This window comes from Calidris pugnax, unplaced genomic scaffold, assembly GCF_001431845.1.
Source record: "Calidris pugnax isolate Ruff unplaced genomic scaffold, ASM143184v1 scaffold44, whole genome shotgun sequence".
In the NCBI taxonomy this organism is placed as follows: domain Eukaryota; kingdom Metazoa; phylum Chordata; class Aves; order Charadriiformes; family Scolopacidae; genus Calidris; species Calidris pugnax.
In genome coordinates this window covers 8,360,745-8,378,826 of record NW_015094506.1, presented here as the reverse complement: position 1 = coordinate 8,378,826, position 18,082 = coordinate 8,360,745, and the positions used below count along the sequence as shown (strand labels likewise).

At 36.3% G+C, this 18,082-nt stretch overlaps 1 protein-coding gene across 1 annotated transcript in view; it reads right to left on the bottom strand.

Moving 5' to 3' along the window:
* Window positions 1–18,082, bottom strand: part of ANKS1B (ankyrin repeat and sterile alpha motif domain containing 1B) — a 455,905-nt gene that overhangs the window by 281,542 nt on the left and 156,281 nt on the right. The window contains exon 12 of the mRNA XM_014963686.1: window positions 9,214–9,394. Within this exon, the coding sequence (XP_014819172.1) occupies window positions 9,214–9,394 (181 nt within the window). The remainder of the gene's footprint in view (window positions 1–9,213; window positions 9,395–18,082) is intronic.

The window sequence follows — 18,082 nt, the reverse complement described above, 5'->3', positions numbered from 1 at the left end:
TAGATTTATATACTACTCCCTACTGAAAAAAAGGTTTTTGAGGCTAGAATCAAAATTCTGGAACTCATGGTGTCATCTCCATTTTAGACAAAATTATAGCAGCTGTTCCAGAATGAAGGAGATCTGGGTTTTCTCCTTTCACTACATGGCATCAAACTTTCATTTTTTGCAAGAATACTACTACGTGCAGTGTACTCTGATATGTGCCTCCTTTACATTGTTCAACTTGAGCTGCTTATAAAATACCTCAATTAGCTAATGAGTAAGACTGACTCTACCCGAGTTGTTGGAAATTCACCAAAGGTACAGGAGACTTGTTCCACCCACCCCTCCACCCCCCCAATATAGACCCTTTTTTTTATACAGCGTGGAACAACATAAAAAGAGAGATTTATTAAAGTACATGATAGGAGCATTAAAATTGGATAGCAAACAGATGTAGTTGAGTTAGATGCACAGAGAGTAAGAAAGAGAAATAAAAATTGTCTTTTGTTTCAGAATGGTCTTAGGAGGAAAGAAAAAATAAAATTCTTTTTTAGTGTTTGATATGTAATACAGAGAGTTGTGTGGTTTATTTTAAACAGGAGGTCACTAAATATGCTCAGAAAACCAAAAGTTATTTTAAAAGAATAGGCACATTTTTGCCATTTCTCTCAGTTCCAAACATCTCACGTAGGGCTCAGAAATACAGCTGATGAGCAGAAAGCTTTCTACAAGATATAAACATTCTGTTAAGGAGAAGAAGCAGAAAAGCGATTAAATATGAATAAGAGGATGTGATAACAAGAAAAGAAAAATAGATTTAAATGTAAGATAGAATATTCTAAATAATGCCATAATCAGTTTAAATGCTTTCACAGAGTGAAAGAAAACCATATCACAAAAATACTGTGGGGAACCAAAGACTAAAGCATCCTAGTGCTGTTTTCTCATAGCCTTCAATTGCAGTGGCAATTCTTCTGGCTGATATTTTCATGAGCATCCCTCCAGAGCTCGGTCAAGCTTACTTACAAAATGTCCAAAGGAAAGATAAAGGAACAATACAAGACATGCTGACAGTCTAAAGACTAAAATGATCTGTCTCTGCAAATGGTCCCACTAAAAGTTAAGGAGTTATTTTGCTTCAAGCTTAGTAAAAGTATCCAAAACAACAAAGGAAAGAGTTGACTAAGATGACAATCAGATAAATATGAGTATTGCCCGTAGTTACTGGGCTTCTAGAAATGGCTAAGAATTGTAAATGAAACATTACATAAAATATTTTTTCTTTGACCACACATGTCAGGATAATTATTGTAACTGGAAAAATGCACGTCAGATATATATAATCAAAACCGAAAAATATATTGCTTCTAATAATTGCATTCATAACATGTTCCTCCAAAGAAGCTCTTAAAAAATTCTTTATAGGATTACTGTTGTAGTATTTGATGTTCCTTCAGGAAAACATTTTATGATCTGAAGAACCACTGTTAACATGTCTGTTCTGTCATTTCACAAGAGGAGCATGTATGCAATTAAATGAAGTGTAACAGATTTTAATAGCGAAAATAGACATGTACACAAACAACCATACATTACGTTTACGTTAGGAGCAAAGAAAGAGTTGAAGAAATAGCTGATACCTGAAGCCAACAGTAGCGTCACATCCTTAGTGTTCCTAACGATCCTGAAGGAAATCTCCAATTTTAGGACAGTCTCTAAGAAATTCTCATCTCCAACATCATCACAGCATTGCTCTATTTCCTACCTTCCTGCTTGCCAGACTGAGGCCTAACAATTTAGGTTTTCAAAATTAGTAAATTTATTTTACATATTACATGGGATTTCCTCCCCACCACCCTGTATTGTCAAGAAATGTTAATTGGCCTTATTCATAGTAAGCAATTAACATGGGGGAAAAGAGCAAATCCTCAGAAGAACAGCCATTTGAATGAAAGATAGGCACTCACATTGCTCCATGCATGCCTATCCACATGTGGTCAGATGATTCAGAATTTAATTTGAAAAGAGATTAGCTGTTCATGTCATTTCTTGTTTTATTAACACATCCAGTGCTATATCTGACAACAGGACTTAGAGACTCATCTGCAGTTTTATTCTTTCAATATGCCTGCTTCATACTGTTTTATTTTCATATTAGTTTACTAATGACTTTGGAATCAGAATATTCACGTACTTAGTGACATGTGAGAGAGTATGTTTAGAAAGCGGGTTCACACTATGTGGGTTTAGCCCAGATAATTCATTTAAGCCCAAGAAAAGACAGAAAGATAACACCGTACAGGCAATACTGAAGAGTTAGGTAACAATGCCATGAAGTTTAAGTTGGAAAAATTTAACTGTCTCCAACAAGACTACTTTTAAGTTCAAGTGGCATGGGATTTAGGGGCTTATTGAATGTAACATTTCATGGAAGCACTAGTACAGAAGATCAGCATCTTACACACAGAAAAAATTGTTTTTGAATGGAACTATAGGATTTAGTTTCATCTACAGCTTTCCAGGCATCACCCTACTTGATCTTTCTGCTATCAGATGTTTGGACTTTATATAGTACATGTTGACATATTGTTAACAATGAGCTTCATGAACTATGTTGTTTTGAAACTGGAAGGTGTAAAGGCAAAATTGGTGTTGACAAATAGAAGTTTATAATATTAATTAACTCTACTCTACAGTATGTTCCTGTGGGACAGACTGTATCTTTGTCTTGGATAACTGTGCAAAGGCTGAAATTAGAAGCAGCAAAAAGAAGGGCAACATAAGGAGGCCTTAACATGCTACATCTGCTGGACAACTTAATTAGAACAAAAAAGAAATTGTTTGAGACAGTAGCAAGTATTATTCCCAGCAGCAGTTTCTGGAATAGCTCTATTACATCTTACGAACTGCACTCAGTTGAACTTGGCTATAAAACAGATAATCTTCACAGACGAAAAGGCTCAAATTGACCTGGTTTGAAGAACACCTTGGCAAATTTTGTTGTATTGTAATCAAGAAAATGATAAAGAAAATAAAAAACCACAGAAAAGAGGGCTTGAATTTGACCTTCTCAGACATCTTATCTGGAAGAGCATTTTCAGTCACTGATAGGTTGGTATAGGCACATAATACCACTTTTTTTGAGATGTTCCCTCACAGGAGGTGCAGGTGTCCATATACAGGATATGGGAATGATTTATTTACCAGCATTTGTTGATTATGCTTATTTCACTACACACCAATATTTTCCCCTTCCTCTGTCACAGGAAAACCATGTGTTCTTTTGATAATTTGTAAGGTATTGTAAACAGACAGTGTACTGGGAACTTACATATAGCACACCTAAAAATGCGCTCCAGCAATAAAAGGTATTTTCTTTTTTCTTTGCATTTCTTTCATCTTGCATTTCACTTCGAGTAATTCCAAAACTTTATAATTGAAGAAACAAGGCTTGAAGAGTCTACATAAACATTACAGTTTGATCTTTTCATATCAGATCTTAGTATATTAGATATTTGAACAAGAAAGTAATCTTGACAAATATGTGACCTACTTCAAATAGCAGCTTTGCTAATGTCACATAAAGGAACATTTTTGCAGCAGTATAAGTTTTGACTGTATCTAGGAATGCAGCATAGCCAGGAATTTTAGATCGGACCTCTGAACCAAGTTTCTAATACTTTCCAACAGCCACATTTATATGTAGAATGTCTTGATTATCTCAAAAGAGAAAGATAAAACTGCCAGCTTATCTTTAAGCATAGGCTGCTTTTTCTTCAGAAAATCTGCTGTTTACTTTAAAAAAGATCTGAAAGCACTTTTAGAAGAAACCTAAGGTGTGACTCAAATACTATTTTTTCATTGTAGAAGAGAAAAAAATTATAGCCCACTGAATTCTTGAATTGTACATTCTGCACTGTTCTAAGGACCAATGTAGCCTTCTTAGATGAACAAAATAATGTTACTCATAGTCAGAAAACAAGACATGTAGAAGAAGTGAGAGTTACATTAAGGTCCTAGAGTAGAGACAGACTTTGAAACTAAGAGATAAACTCAGTAAATGCCTTTAGGTGCCACAAGAAGATGAGAGAAAAACTGTATGCTCTTTAACAATGAATGGTATACAGAATTTATTGAAAATTTGAAGATTTTCATGTACTGAAAATAAAGATTGTAGTGAGACAACTGCTGACATTTTTGCTGCATACATGCATCTGAGTACAGATCTATTTTTGGGTCTGAAACAGAACAAGAATATCTGCAGAAATGTCTTTTTAATTTCACAGCCCAATTATACTCAGTACAAGAAGACATAATGAAGTTAATATGGGTTAGAGAAAGATCCATAATTCTAACTGATAAAGTGGAAATGAAAAATAAAATAATCCACAGCGACAATTTCAGCTGCAAGTGCTGATTGTGCCAAGCTGATGTTACCAAGATGGCCGCAATTTTGTTGCCTTCTATCTTTAAGATTTACAGTTTCAAAAGAATTTCAGGGATGTATATAGCAAGGCATAGACCTAAATTAGAGAGGCATCTCCTTGAAAGCCCAGACTGCCCTCTCCTGGAGTGAATGCTCTTGCACATCTAGTGGTTTGTCACAGCCAAAATTATATGAGGAACATCTCACAAAAACCTCTTCACCTGATTATCAGGTCTTTAATTTTTCATGTGTGTTGTTGCACATAACCTACTAAACATGTATTCAGATGATTAAAAAAATGACTAGCATCTTGCCATAACAGTTACATACAATCATGACTTCCTTGTGAATGGAATAGACTCACTTTTTATATAGAAAATTTAATGGTAGCGGCTCACATTGTTTGAATCCACTGATCTCCAATTTGAGGTGGAATGCAATGCTATGAAAGCAAGATCATTCACTCCGAATTCAAGAACACTTCTATGGAGTCAGTGTTCTTGCTGCAAATAAAGTTGTCAAAATAGGCCACAGCAAAGCTGCATTCACAGACTGCCCTATGTATACTGGAGGGAGAGAAGAGTTTCCATCAACTTGTTGCAGCTTCTTCCACAAGTTAAAGTTCAAAACAAATAACAGAATCCTAATCATTACATTTTAGTTGCAGGCAACCTGATATTAAGATATCTTCTCCCATCCACACAGGCAACATACAGGATTTAGTTTATATCCAAGGCCATCTGATCCCAAAGCTAAAGCACATACTTACCATTATATGTGGACTGATCTCCAACTAATTAATCAGAAAATGTTTTCATACGCTGTCAGTTGGATAATACAGTGCAGTAGAGTTCAGTGGTTTCCTACTTGATAGAAATACATTTCTTGAAAATCAGGATCCCTGTTTCAAATCAGGGGATGTAGGGAATTAGCAAACACCAAGAGTAAAACTGCTATCCCCAAATACAAAAAGGATTTTTTTCTAATCCACCAAAAGTTACAAGAGATTGGTTCTTCTTTGGTAACAGACTATCGAGTAGAGGTAAAATGTTGAAGATTTTAGAATTAGAATAATTATTTTGTTGTGTTCGTTTCCTGCTCTCATCTGAATGATAATGAATCATTGCAAGTTTCCTGAAGAAAACATAATAAGCACTGAAATTGAGTGGGGAAATACTAATGCTTTATTTAGATGGTAGTTCCTAATTTAGAAATCCTGCAAAAAGCATTTTGATTGTTTCAAGGAAGGCAACAGAAAACTACTAGCTGCAGTTACTATGAAAATGGGTTCCTTCCTTATATTGTTTCTTTCTGGTCAGCAAGAAGACACTTGAACTTGATAAGCCTGAAAAAATAAGTTGTTGCTTTTTGCTAATGAGGATTTTTCAAAAAATATGAGAGACATAAATGCCCAAGAATATAATTTAGAAGGAAACACTCAAATGCACATAAATCCTCAGTTATTATTGAACTTAACATTCTTTCAAGGTGCATATCTTCCATGAATTTTCAGAACAAATTGGCAATTCAGAGGATTATAATCAAGACATACAATGAATTATAATTGTTGTCACTGTAGATCTGGAAAAGGAACAAGGTGCCTTTCAGTGAAACAATAGCTAGCTAAAGCAGAAAAAAAGCTGTAGGAGAACATTGCTAGTGCTGCTCCTTGCTGACAATTATTATTCAAGGTTCAGCTTTTAATAATCTAGGTAAGAGACAAGCCTCAGAGACTTTTTCAAGAAAGACAACTTTGATGTGTTCTTTCTGGATTTTGGTATTCTCTTTACACATTAGTACTCCTTGTCTCTTGGATAATTATGGTGCACACAGCAGAGAGGAAACAGTCTAGGAGGTTCCTGGAGTGTGTGGAAGATAACTTCCCAACACAGCTGGTGATCGAACTAACTAGAGAAGGTGCCCTGCTGGACCTGCTTTTTGTGAACAGAGAAGGTTGTGGATTAAGTGATGTTTGGAGGCTGTCTTGGGAACAGTAATCACAAAATGATAGAGTTTTTGACTCTTGGAGAAGTAAGAAGAGAGGTTGGCAGACTTTGGCCATTTTAGGAGCCTAGCTGACAGAGTCCCTTGGGAGGCAGCCCTGAAGGGCGAAAGAGGCCAGGAAGACTGGACATTCTTCAAAATGGAAATCTTAAATGTGTAGGAGCAGGCCGTCCCCATGTGCCAAATGACAAGCTGGCAGGGGAGAAGACTGGCCTGGCAGCAAAGAGAGCTCTGGTTGGAACTCAGGGAAAAAAAAGAGTTTATGACCTTGCAAAAAAGGGGCAGGCAACTCAGGAGAACTACAAAGAGGTTGTGAGGTTATGCAGGTAGAAAATTATAAGGGCCAAAGCCCAACTAATGCTGATTACTGCCATAGAAGACTATAGAAATAGTTCTATAAATACTTTAGCAGCAAAAAGAGGGCTAAGGAGAATCTCCATCCTCTAGTGGAATGTGGGGTAATCATAGTAACAAAGGGTAAGGAAAAGGCTGATGAACTTAAGGCTTTTTTGCTTCAGTCTTTAATAGTAAGACCAGTTGTTCTGTGTTCAGTTTTGGGCCCCTGACAAAAAAAACCACAACTCTGAGGTGCTAGAGCGTATTCAAAGAGCAACAAAACTGGTGAGGAATCTGAAGAACAAGTCTTACGAGGAGCAGCTGAGGAAACTGAGCTTGTTTCGTCTGGAGGAGGCTGAGGGGAGACATTGCTCTCTACAACTACCTGAAAGAAAGTTGTAGCAAGTTGGGTGTGGGTCTCTTCTCCCAAATAACAAATGATAGGACAAGAGGAAAGGGCCTCAAGTTGCGAGGGGAGGTTTGGATTGGATATTAGGAAAGATTTCTTCATCAAAAGGGTTGTCAAGCATTGGAACAGCCTGCCCAAGGAAGTGGTAGGAATCACCATCCCTGGAGGTATTTAAAAGACGTGTAGATGTGGTGCTTAAGGACATGGTCTAGTGGTGGACTTGGCAGTGCTAGGCTAATGGCTTTCATTCAGACTGATTGTCTGTCTAATCTGTGACCTTATACATTACTCAATTCTAGGATAGAAGCCATCTGAGAAGGGGTGAGAGAATCACACTTTTACTATAATTATTTCATTTACTGATGGTAAATTAATGATTTACTTATGGTACAATGCACTCTTGAAAACCTTGCAGAAGATGCCCAAAACTTCAGAACCAGTCACTTTACTTTTGCTGGTTTTGCTTAGCTTTCTAGGCAGAGACAAGACAAAAATTCAGCTTCTACTCAATCCATAAATCCATAAAAATAATCCACAAATTATAAATGTACAGTTCTAATTTCAGACCAAATGAAATGTAGTGATTAAAAGTTACTGAGTGCAGTCCATTGTAAATTTAACCAAAGACAGAAGTAAAGCAAATCCAGGTATTATGAGAAACTTAACCAGAACTGTGCAACAGCAGAAATCAGAAGTTATTTATCTAACTGCAATGAATGTTCTGTTTTCTTATTTTTGCTTTTAAACTTCAAAATATATTTAATCTCATTCAATTACCCAGCATAAAATTGTGGTCACTGAAGAGAATTTACAGGAAGGAAAAAGAGTAACAACAATAAACCACCCCAAAACCTAAAGAATCAAATGACCCCAGACCTAGGAATAAAAGATACCATTCAAATTCATTATGTCCTGTTAGTCTTGAGAAGATGTGCCATATCTATGAATGTAAGTACATTCTTTTAGTTTCAAAGATAATGACGCAGTCAGTCCAAGAAAACTAACATGAATAATTTCTGATAATTTTAACTCTTCCTTCATCATAACAGACAGAATTTCTCACTCAACTTCATGGCAAGTCTTTAACAATATAGTTTTTATCTAACTATGAAATAATTTTTTTTATAATTTAAAATCAACAGTTTTCAGTATTTTCAAAGCCTACCAATCAGAAATGTACAGGATTCATCTCATTTGAAGACCAATGCTACAGAAGCCAGTTGATTAGTTTGTACTGAATTTCAACATTTATATTATTTTTTATTTTGTAGTAATCTTCTTCTATTTAGATCTTAAATACAGTAACCTTTTAAAAGAAATAACCCCATCTGCAGATCACACAGACTAGCTATTAAAGACATTTGTTTCAATACACCAGCTTTCCCAAATGTTATATTCTTCTGTTACAATATAATAATACTAAATAAGGCCCCTCGCATATGACATTTGAAGGGACAGAAATAGCTAAATGCATGGTTTAATGAGACTTCCATGCTCCTGAAGTTTTGATCCCTGAAGAAGAAAACATTTTAATCCTTTTAAAAGCATTTCCATTATGTAAACTTCTATATACAGATAAAACTTTCACAGCTACAATCACACTATCCCTCTATTCAATACTTATCATCAGAGAAAATACATTGAAGTTTTGCTTTAATGAAGGCCATTACTACTGCAGAAACAATATCAGGTTTCTTAGAAATCTTTCCTTCCTTGTCTTTACTGATGGTCATAGTAGAGTATGCTGACCACACAATGATGAACTGAATCATTGTTAATTCAAAACCTACAATATCTGAATTCTAGGCATTTCTGTAAAATAAAGCTTGCTTCACTCAAAATATCATACTCAGGAAAAAGTATATTTTAATAATATTAGTGATGAAATATGAAAAATTTTTTTGAGCAGCAGAAAAAAAAATCCAGGAATAGTTTTGTGTATTTATGATAAATGTATTTCACTACCAAAGACCATAGTAATTCCAGCTTAAACCCACAGACATACAGTTTTGTAAAGTTTTGTTGATAGGCAAAGTAAGCTTTTTTTCTGTACCTGGAAGTTCTTTCTCTTCAACACTGTATTCCAGAGATCCAAAGGAATAATTAGCTGGACTGATTGCAGGAGTAGAAATAAAACTTGCACAGCCAATGGATGAGTTGATTTCAAAATAATTGTGGCTGTGATTCATTCGGTGAAATTCCAGAGAAGACACTATTGATGTGCGCTGCTTGGGCTACAAGAAAAATAGAAGTTTGGAGTGAAAAATACAGAGTTTTTGTATAGTTTTCATTACTTGACTTTTCATAAATTTACCTAGGGTTTCTCTCTTTTTACTGTTTTTATTTGGCTCAAAAGTTATACTAGTAAAAAACATTTCATATGACAAGCTGTGGTGATGCAGAGAAAACTTCCTTTGAAAATCTGGATTAATGTTTATTAGAAAAAATGCATGTCTTCATTCTAATCAATTTAATTCAAAATAAAATATGGTTTTACAGCCTTGCATATAATAATTGCAATCATCTTTTGATAAGAAATGGAGCTCTTCACCAGCTGCATTGCTGGGTACATCTTGCAAAACAATTAGACTGCTGATGCTTGTATAATGAAATTTACAAAATAATACCAAGCACTCATCACTCGAAAGCAACCCTCTGCTGTTTATTCAATTTATTAAGGGCTGCCTTAAATATTCAAAGACTGAAATGTCTAAAAGCTTCACGGAAAAGTGTCAGCTTAAAAAACCTACATGAAAAACAAACTTTCTTCATGAGTTTTCACAGAATAGTGAAAAACTTGATACAGGTTGGTATCAAACATTTTCTTTTGCAGTGAACCTCTGCATTGACCCCACTTAATGGCTGTGCTTTGGATTGCAGAGCAGCTTCAGAGCATGAGAATGTCATTCCTTTTGGGTGGATCTACACCATAAGGTACAATGCAGGACTGTACAAAATGTGCTCCAATTCCTTATGGCCTTTTGACTATAGAAGCACACTAAAGCTAGCCTAAATTAAAACCACTGAAATCTATATTAGTGTGATCATCAGGTCAGCAACAACTTTTTCACTATGCAGACCTGTTCCCGTTGCACTGTACTTCTTATTAGTATAGACATAAATGTAGTGCTTGATGCCATGGACAATAAACCATGGACCGCTGATGGTTTGCAGTGTCATGCTAAATAGTCTGTTGCAGCACTCATCTGGCTCCCTACTCAAAATACACTAACCCCACGATGCTCCTTGATGATTCAAGCTCAATGACCTGAAACGTTAAATGCCTTGTCCAACAACACATGAGGCCCTGCATCCAGGTGCATAGCTGTCTGTGTATTTGTTTCACAAGAGTGAAAAACATCTCAGGAATTGTTTTCTTGGATAACTAAAGCTGGGAAAAGTAAATAGAGAAAGAGAATAAAGGGTGCTTTAATTCTTCTTGTTTTAGCAAGTCAGATTTAAGAGGTCAGAATATTTCTAAAGGTCAAGAATTTGCTACTTATTAGTGTCAAGACCACATTATTGCCTTGGGAGCAATAAGATCTTCCTCAGACCATGAAGCTATTTACCATCCCTCACTTAGAACTACCTGTTAAAATACAATTTATCCCAGTGGAGTAATTTCCAATTTTGTTTGTGGTCTGTTTCATTTTTAGGTTACAAGCCCTGCAATGTTTGTGTTACAAATACAGAACTACACTGTTTTCACTAAAAATTCACTCCTTCTTCTGGAATGTCAGATAAAAACTTAAAAATAGACTTAGGTTTGCATAATGTTGGTTGGTTAAAGTTGTGTTGAGCACCATGGGAATTAACAGTGTCCTGTTACAACTGAGAAAAATAGCAAAGGGTGAATTTGGGCATTCATCTGGAACTCAAGTACAGTCTATTGAGGTGATTTACTTTCTTTAATAATTAAAAACAGCTTCTGCTTTGAAAGGCAGACTCCTAGGGCTAATAATTTCGTGGGAGAGTTCAATGAACAGGGACAGGCTCCAACATCAAACAGTCTGCTTAAAAGTCATTGTTTGGGACCTGAGCCAAAATTAGTCTCTGATCAGACCAAAAATATTCATGTGTACTAATTAAAGCTAAAATGCACACTTGTGCTAGACAACAAATTCATCAATGACCTAATTATTTCTAAAACTGAAAAAGATCTCTGGTCATTTAAAAACATGTCCCTGGCCCTTTCCCAAGCAATGGTGTTTTTGTGGTTTTGCAGGAATTCAGCTTCTGAGTTGAAAAGATGACACTTCAAGTAACACAATGTGCAGGAACTATGATTATTCAAAAACTGAGAGAGTTCCTACGTAAAAAGGCAGCTGGGATGATCTAGTTCAGTCTTCCTCAGCAGCTTCAAGAAACTGCTCTGACTTTGTCCAGTCAGGTCTCCAGCCGCTGCTTCAACTGTGTACCCTTTTCTTGGAGTTAGAATAGCAGCATCTGATTCATCATATGGCCCTTTACTAACTTATGGACGATCAGCTGTTTCATTTCAACTTAGTGAGTATTACAAGCTACTGTAACACCTTTTAAAAGTGTCACAAAACTACCTGCAATTTCTTGGGATGATAGAGAGGGGAAACAAACCAAACACCTATCCCCCACCCTTACCCCACCCCCTCCAAAACTGTTCTGAAACATTTTTAAAGAGCAGTTTAATTTGCAAATGCTCGCAGATTCTGAAAATGTGTCCATCAATAAATGACTATGATCTGCTCTGGAGACATGAGTTAATGATATAAAATAAGTCCAGAGTGATTTTCAAAGGTGATTATGGAAGCTAGAAACATGTTTTCTGTTTGTTCATGCTAATATGCAACCATCTGCTGACCTGGGCAATACAAAATATCTCCTATATTATTTTGGGCTTTGACATTATTATTTTTATTAATTCAGACAAACATATCTCAGTTTAATGTGTCTTCCATTCTAAGGATTCTGTACAGAACCTCACGCAGCCTCTAGTGCTCTACAGCATAACATTTCTGCTATATTGTTTGCAGTTATCAAGGTCCATCTGCCAACATGCGCCAATAATTTTTCTACATAATTGCATAAGAATCTAGCATCTGAGCTTCTGTAGCTAACTAGAGGAGCCTTTTGCACCTTTTTTGCATCCTTTAAAATGTTATGTTGTTAAAGTATGCTAATTGTTCATTAATATATGCTAACACACATGCGGTAAACCAGTTTGTGTTTATTGCATCTCTCTAAAGTACAGTTTGCACAAAAGCTGTAGAAAAAAATATGGGGTTTTTTTTGCTACAGTTAGGATTAAATTCAGTTTCAGATTTCGGTAACTAAATTTATAGCATAGCTATTTGCATCTATACTGGGTATCTAAGCTCTCATTACAGTCAATTGAGATCTAGTCAATAAAATCAATAGAGTCCAGAGAACAATTCACTTCACTCAGTCACCTTGGTATTAGTTCACTTGCCTTAACACAGGCATCCACCATCACTGAAGATTCCCTGGGGCATCCCATCCCATGCCCACAAGCTGCCATCCAGAAGAGTGCAAGTCTACCCTACTTATGCCCTATATCTTACCTGAAAGCCTCCATGTTTGTGTCAAAGACACGATTATAGCACTTCAAATTATATTTGCTGCCTGTTTTTAGACAACTGAATTGAATCCTATATCTCTACTGATCATGACGGGAGATTAGATATCCAAACCAGACAGAGATTCTTATATACAGAGATGAAAGTATAGGTGTTTTAGTTCCAAAACGAATCCCACCTCTAGCTCACATGTATACACTCTGCAGACCTTACTTCATTTGTTTAAATTCCAGCTTTACTGGTAGAATATGTGGCCAACAATAAACAAGTCACTTACTGGAGTCTTGTACCTTGGTTTCCTGGACTGCATCTTTCAAAGCTACTCCTTGAGATCTCTCCAGATAGGCCCTGAATAATTCTAAGAATACTATTTACTATATGGAATACCATAATATCTAGGAAATGGGAAATGTACTGAGGCGTCAGGGTTTTATAGCTGTGGAGATTGTACAAACACAAAACTGTCCCAAAGAGATGATGCTTCCTTCATTCTTTGTACTAAAGCCAGCTTTTTCAGTCATTAAATTACAGGTCTACCCCATACTACTCAGAAGCTCTGCACACACTTCAATAACCCTTGTGAAAGCATTAACTTCACCCCGGTATGTATACTACATAATCACATGCAGATTTGTCCTTAAATAGATTTTATTTATCCATTACATTCATGTATTTAATTTACTTTATATGTGTATGTAATCTCCTTAATGACTGTTAACTTTAAAATGTTTTTTCTTGACTATATTTCAGTTATCACAATACAGACCTGGAAAACCTTAGACTATCCTGAAACAGCATACCAAATCAGGCTAATGAAGAAACCTTATCACCAATGCAAAAGCAAAAATATATCAATGAAAATATTTAAAGATATTGCAGTAAGAAGATTTAAATAACTTTCAAATCAGATCTAATAATAAGAATGTTATGCCAGTAGTGAACATATATCAATGAAAGATACCACTTTGAACACTACAAAACAGGAAGGGCAACACACATACTGAATTGCCTTTCTATTAAAAAGACAAGTAAGAACTTAATGCTCTTATCAATGGAACTTGCGTGCAAATTCTGTAATGCTACCATGACTTGCATGTAACACTAAGTGCATGCAAAGGATCATTCAAATATTTTTCACACTTAGCAGAGGGATTAGGACAAAATTCCTTTCTCAATTTAATATTGAAATATTTCTCCAGCATTGAAGTACTCTGCAGTATAAGATTGTGACTCCGCCTCCTTTGGGATCTTGGGATCTTTGGGATTTGTGTACATAGCACCATCACAGTTTGTAAAGAAGTAATTCTCACAACACTACTCTGCATTATGGCAGAGCTATTAGCCCCATTTTAGAGATGCTGAACTAAGGTATAGAGCTCTCCCAAGGGACAGATGTGTGGTTCATTGAATCACTGAGAACCAATGAGGAAATTCTGTATTTGGCAGATTCTGCCAAATTTCAGCTGTCCTACATAACATAAAAACTGGTTTCGGTTGCATAATACTATGCAGAAAATGTGTGATAGAATAGAGAATTGAACCCATGTTGTCAAATTCTAGCTAGCTGACAAAATACAGACTTAGCAAAGAAAGCAAGAGGCTGTAGCCCCTTCCCCCTGGCACATGTCACATACAGAACACAGTATGAGTGTAGCCATGTGGCTGCATAAATCCCTCATTTTGGTACCTGCCCAGACAATTTCATTCTTGTCATTCTCTGATCATCTCACTCCCACTTCAGAAATTTTCTTTTCTACAACTTCCTTCTTTATTAAGACACCATTCTCTTTCTACTCACTCATCTTGCGTTTCATCCCTTTCTTCTTCTCAGTTTTCTTCCATCTATTGATATATTCCCTCCAAAACTACTTATTTTACTCTAAAACACCCTCCACGGTATCCTAGATGATTCCAGTTCTTCCTAGCTGGTTCTTCGTGGTGTTCCAAAACTTGCTTCTCTGCTTTCACTGTGGTTTTGCCATCAAGGTCTTTCAAACAACCTCCCTAACGATCCTATCTCCCACTGACTTTATCAGTCACAACCATTCTTCTCATTGCCCTTCAATGCAACTTTCACATCACTTTTAAGGTTTCTTAGTCTCTGTCCTCTGCCTCAACATTCCAACATGCCATCTCTGCTTCTATCTTTGTCTCTCTTGCTCATGTACGCTTACATAAAATCCCATAACATTCATCATTTTCTTGGTAAAATACAGCCTGTGAGAGGACAGGCTTCTTCACTTACTACTGTGTGCAGTACCTCAGTTTTGATTTGTAGAAATCAACAGGCCTGACACATTCTCATCAGTCAATGCTGCTGCCAAGAGTGATTTATAGGATCTGAACTAAGGTGATCAAGTAGCCATGAAATTGCAAAAACTGGAGGTTACAAATGTCCTGGTTTGCAGCAGAACAGAACTAATTTTATTTTCAGTAAATTTACTTCCTTCTTTTCTGGGAAGGGAGGGAGAGAGATTAGACAGCATCCATCTCCTTAGTTTAGCTGCCAGCCCAGGCTATACCACAACAACGATGGATCTAGGTTTGATTCATCTATGTCACCTAAAAGTGAGAAACTGCACTGAACTATTAGTAGACTCCTGAATCAATTATCCTGTCAAGCCTCAAAATACCATGTTAAACAAGCTAAAGACATTAATAGGGTATTATAATTTCCTCTTTTTTCATTTCATAGAACCTTATCTTAAGTTATAACTACAATTAAAAATAAAACATGGGCAGTTTCAGCAACCATCTTGACATTCTTGATTTTACTTCTCAGCATCTCAATTTATTTTAAGAGCAGAATGCAGAAATTACACAGTAGCTGGCAACAAATATATCCCAAGCAGCCACAACAGGGAGTTTACAAGCTCATGGGAATTTGAAAAAAAAAAAAAAAAAAGAGAGATAAATGGTTTCACTGTCTGTTTTTTTAACTGTAGATCCTTTTCATCACTAAAAGTATAATGCATTTTAAAACTAAATACATTTTTAATGGCATCGTAGTGCCAAAGTCCCAGAAATTTTTGTTTGACTGATTTTTAATTTAGTGAAAGGCACCTCTCGCATCTGGCAGCAGCAGCAGCAAGTGCATACTTTTTTACAGTAATCTCACAGCCTATCATCATACTTTGATCATTTCACTGTAGTGACACACTCAAGGATGGCACAGACACATAGCTCTTTCGTGTATCTTGTGGTTGGGAAGCCATGCAATGTTACTCTAGGTACCAAATATCCACAGTGCTTTCTGCTCTTGTGGTTCTGGTCTCTGTGCGTGTTATAGTGTCTCCTCCTTTAGGAGTCTTCCACTGGAGTGTGTAACCAATGGTCAGAGGGTTGCTGTCCCCTTCCATCTTCCACCTCTGGTCTTACCTCCGATGACAAATCAGACTGGGAATAAATAAGGGAAAGAACGGATCTTCTCCCAGTTTTGCAATCCAATTGCAGCTGTGGGTTGTGAGGTGTACCACGGCAGCAGCAGCAGCAAGTGCATACTTTTTTACAGTAATCTCACAGCCTATCATCATACTTTGATCATTTCACTGTAGTGACACACTCAAGGATGGCACAGACACATAGCTCTTTCGTGTATCTTGTGGTTGGGAAGCCATGCAATGTTACTCTAGGTACCAAATATCCACAGTGCTTTCTGCTCTTGTGGTTCTGGTCTCTGTGCGTGTTATAGTGTCTCCTCCTTTAGGAGTCTTCCACTGGAGTGTGTAACCAATGGTCAGAGGGTTGCTGTCCCCTTCCATCTTCCACCTCTGGTCTTACCTCCGATGACAAATCAGACTGGGAATAAATAAGGGAAAGAACGGATCTTCTCCCAGTTTTGCAAATGATTTGCAGCTGTGGGTTGTGAGGTGTACCAGTCCTGAATGCTAAAAACTCTAACACTTTTGGAGTGGTTTCCCTATTTGGTAGATATCACCAGATTTTAAAGACACACCATTATCCTACCCTGAGAAAATATTGCTTGAAATGATACCCAAATTGTGGGAGACAAATTTGATAAATAAGAGGACTGTCTTATTCCTCAGCTATAAAAGTTTCCAACTTCCAAAGATTTTTTTTTCTTTAAAAAGGTTATTTTCACTGAAAAAGTTGAAAAATGGATGTAAGACCATTTTCTTCAAAGAAAAGCAGAGCTTCCAGCTGTTAGCAACTTCCCATTTTGATCTACAAATTATGAAAATTGCTTAAATCATTACACTTCCATAGTATGCATTTTGAAGGATCAAGGTGATGGCTTATTTTTAAGTTGTATACTACAGATAGTATGCATGTGTGAAGATGCAGTGGATTTTCAGATTATGATAAAGGATTACTCAATAACTAAGGTGCTCAAACCTGCCCAGTACTACACAGAAACAAAGGAAAATGCTATGAATCTGGTGAGATACCCATAAAAGCACAATAGGTAATGGTTTAATTTTCCAGATTTTGAGTGTGTTACTGTTTCTAAGCATTACACATACTAGGACAGAGTCATTGGGATGGATTGGTTCATGTCCCTACTATCAGACTTCATTTTCTTTCAGAGTAGAGTCTTCAAAGCAGAACTACCTACCAGGAATAGCTGTTGGCCCATTCAAATTCCCAGTCAGGCCTGACAGTGGATACTTTTGCAGAGAGAGAATTGTACAAAACCAAACATATATCCAGGACTGTGTTAACAATTCAACAGCATAGATGACAACCTACCAGAACTCAGAAGCTTATTTTAGATGTAGATTTATGTAGATGTACACACCTATCTTTCAGTATCTGAACTATCTTTCAGCTCGGTATTTCACCGATTTGGTCCATTACAAGTTCAGATATGAAAAATATTCAATACTTCTGTATGATTTATATTTGTATTAAATCAGGAAACACAACCTAGAGAATCTCTCCAGGTAAAGAAACAATTTCAACCAAGAAAACATATGCATGTAGAAGTGATAGTCTAAAAACATAAAAAATCCTGACAATAGAGAATGTTCTGCTGCTTTAATTTACACTTGTGCTTTAGTATCCTGTTGAATTGCAATTAAATGCACTCACACATACTGTTTGCTATTTTCATTAGTACTGTGTATTGGGTAGATGTGTTTATGTTTTCATATTTTGTCAGCTCTAATTAAAATAATCTAAATAGAATTATGTTTTATAGCTACTTGTCAAAGGAGATGTTTTACAATGCATCTCTTTAGTAATGTTTTGGTTAATATTGCTATTAAATAGTCACAGAATATCCATTATGCTCTAAGGAAATTTTTTTAAAAAAACAACCTCCTCTGGAGCTGTTGCATGTCTTCTACCCATTAATTCTGCACCAATGGGGGGGGGGGGAATCAGTCC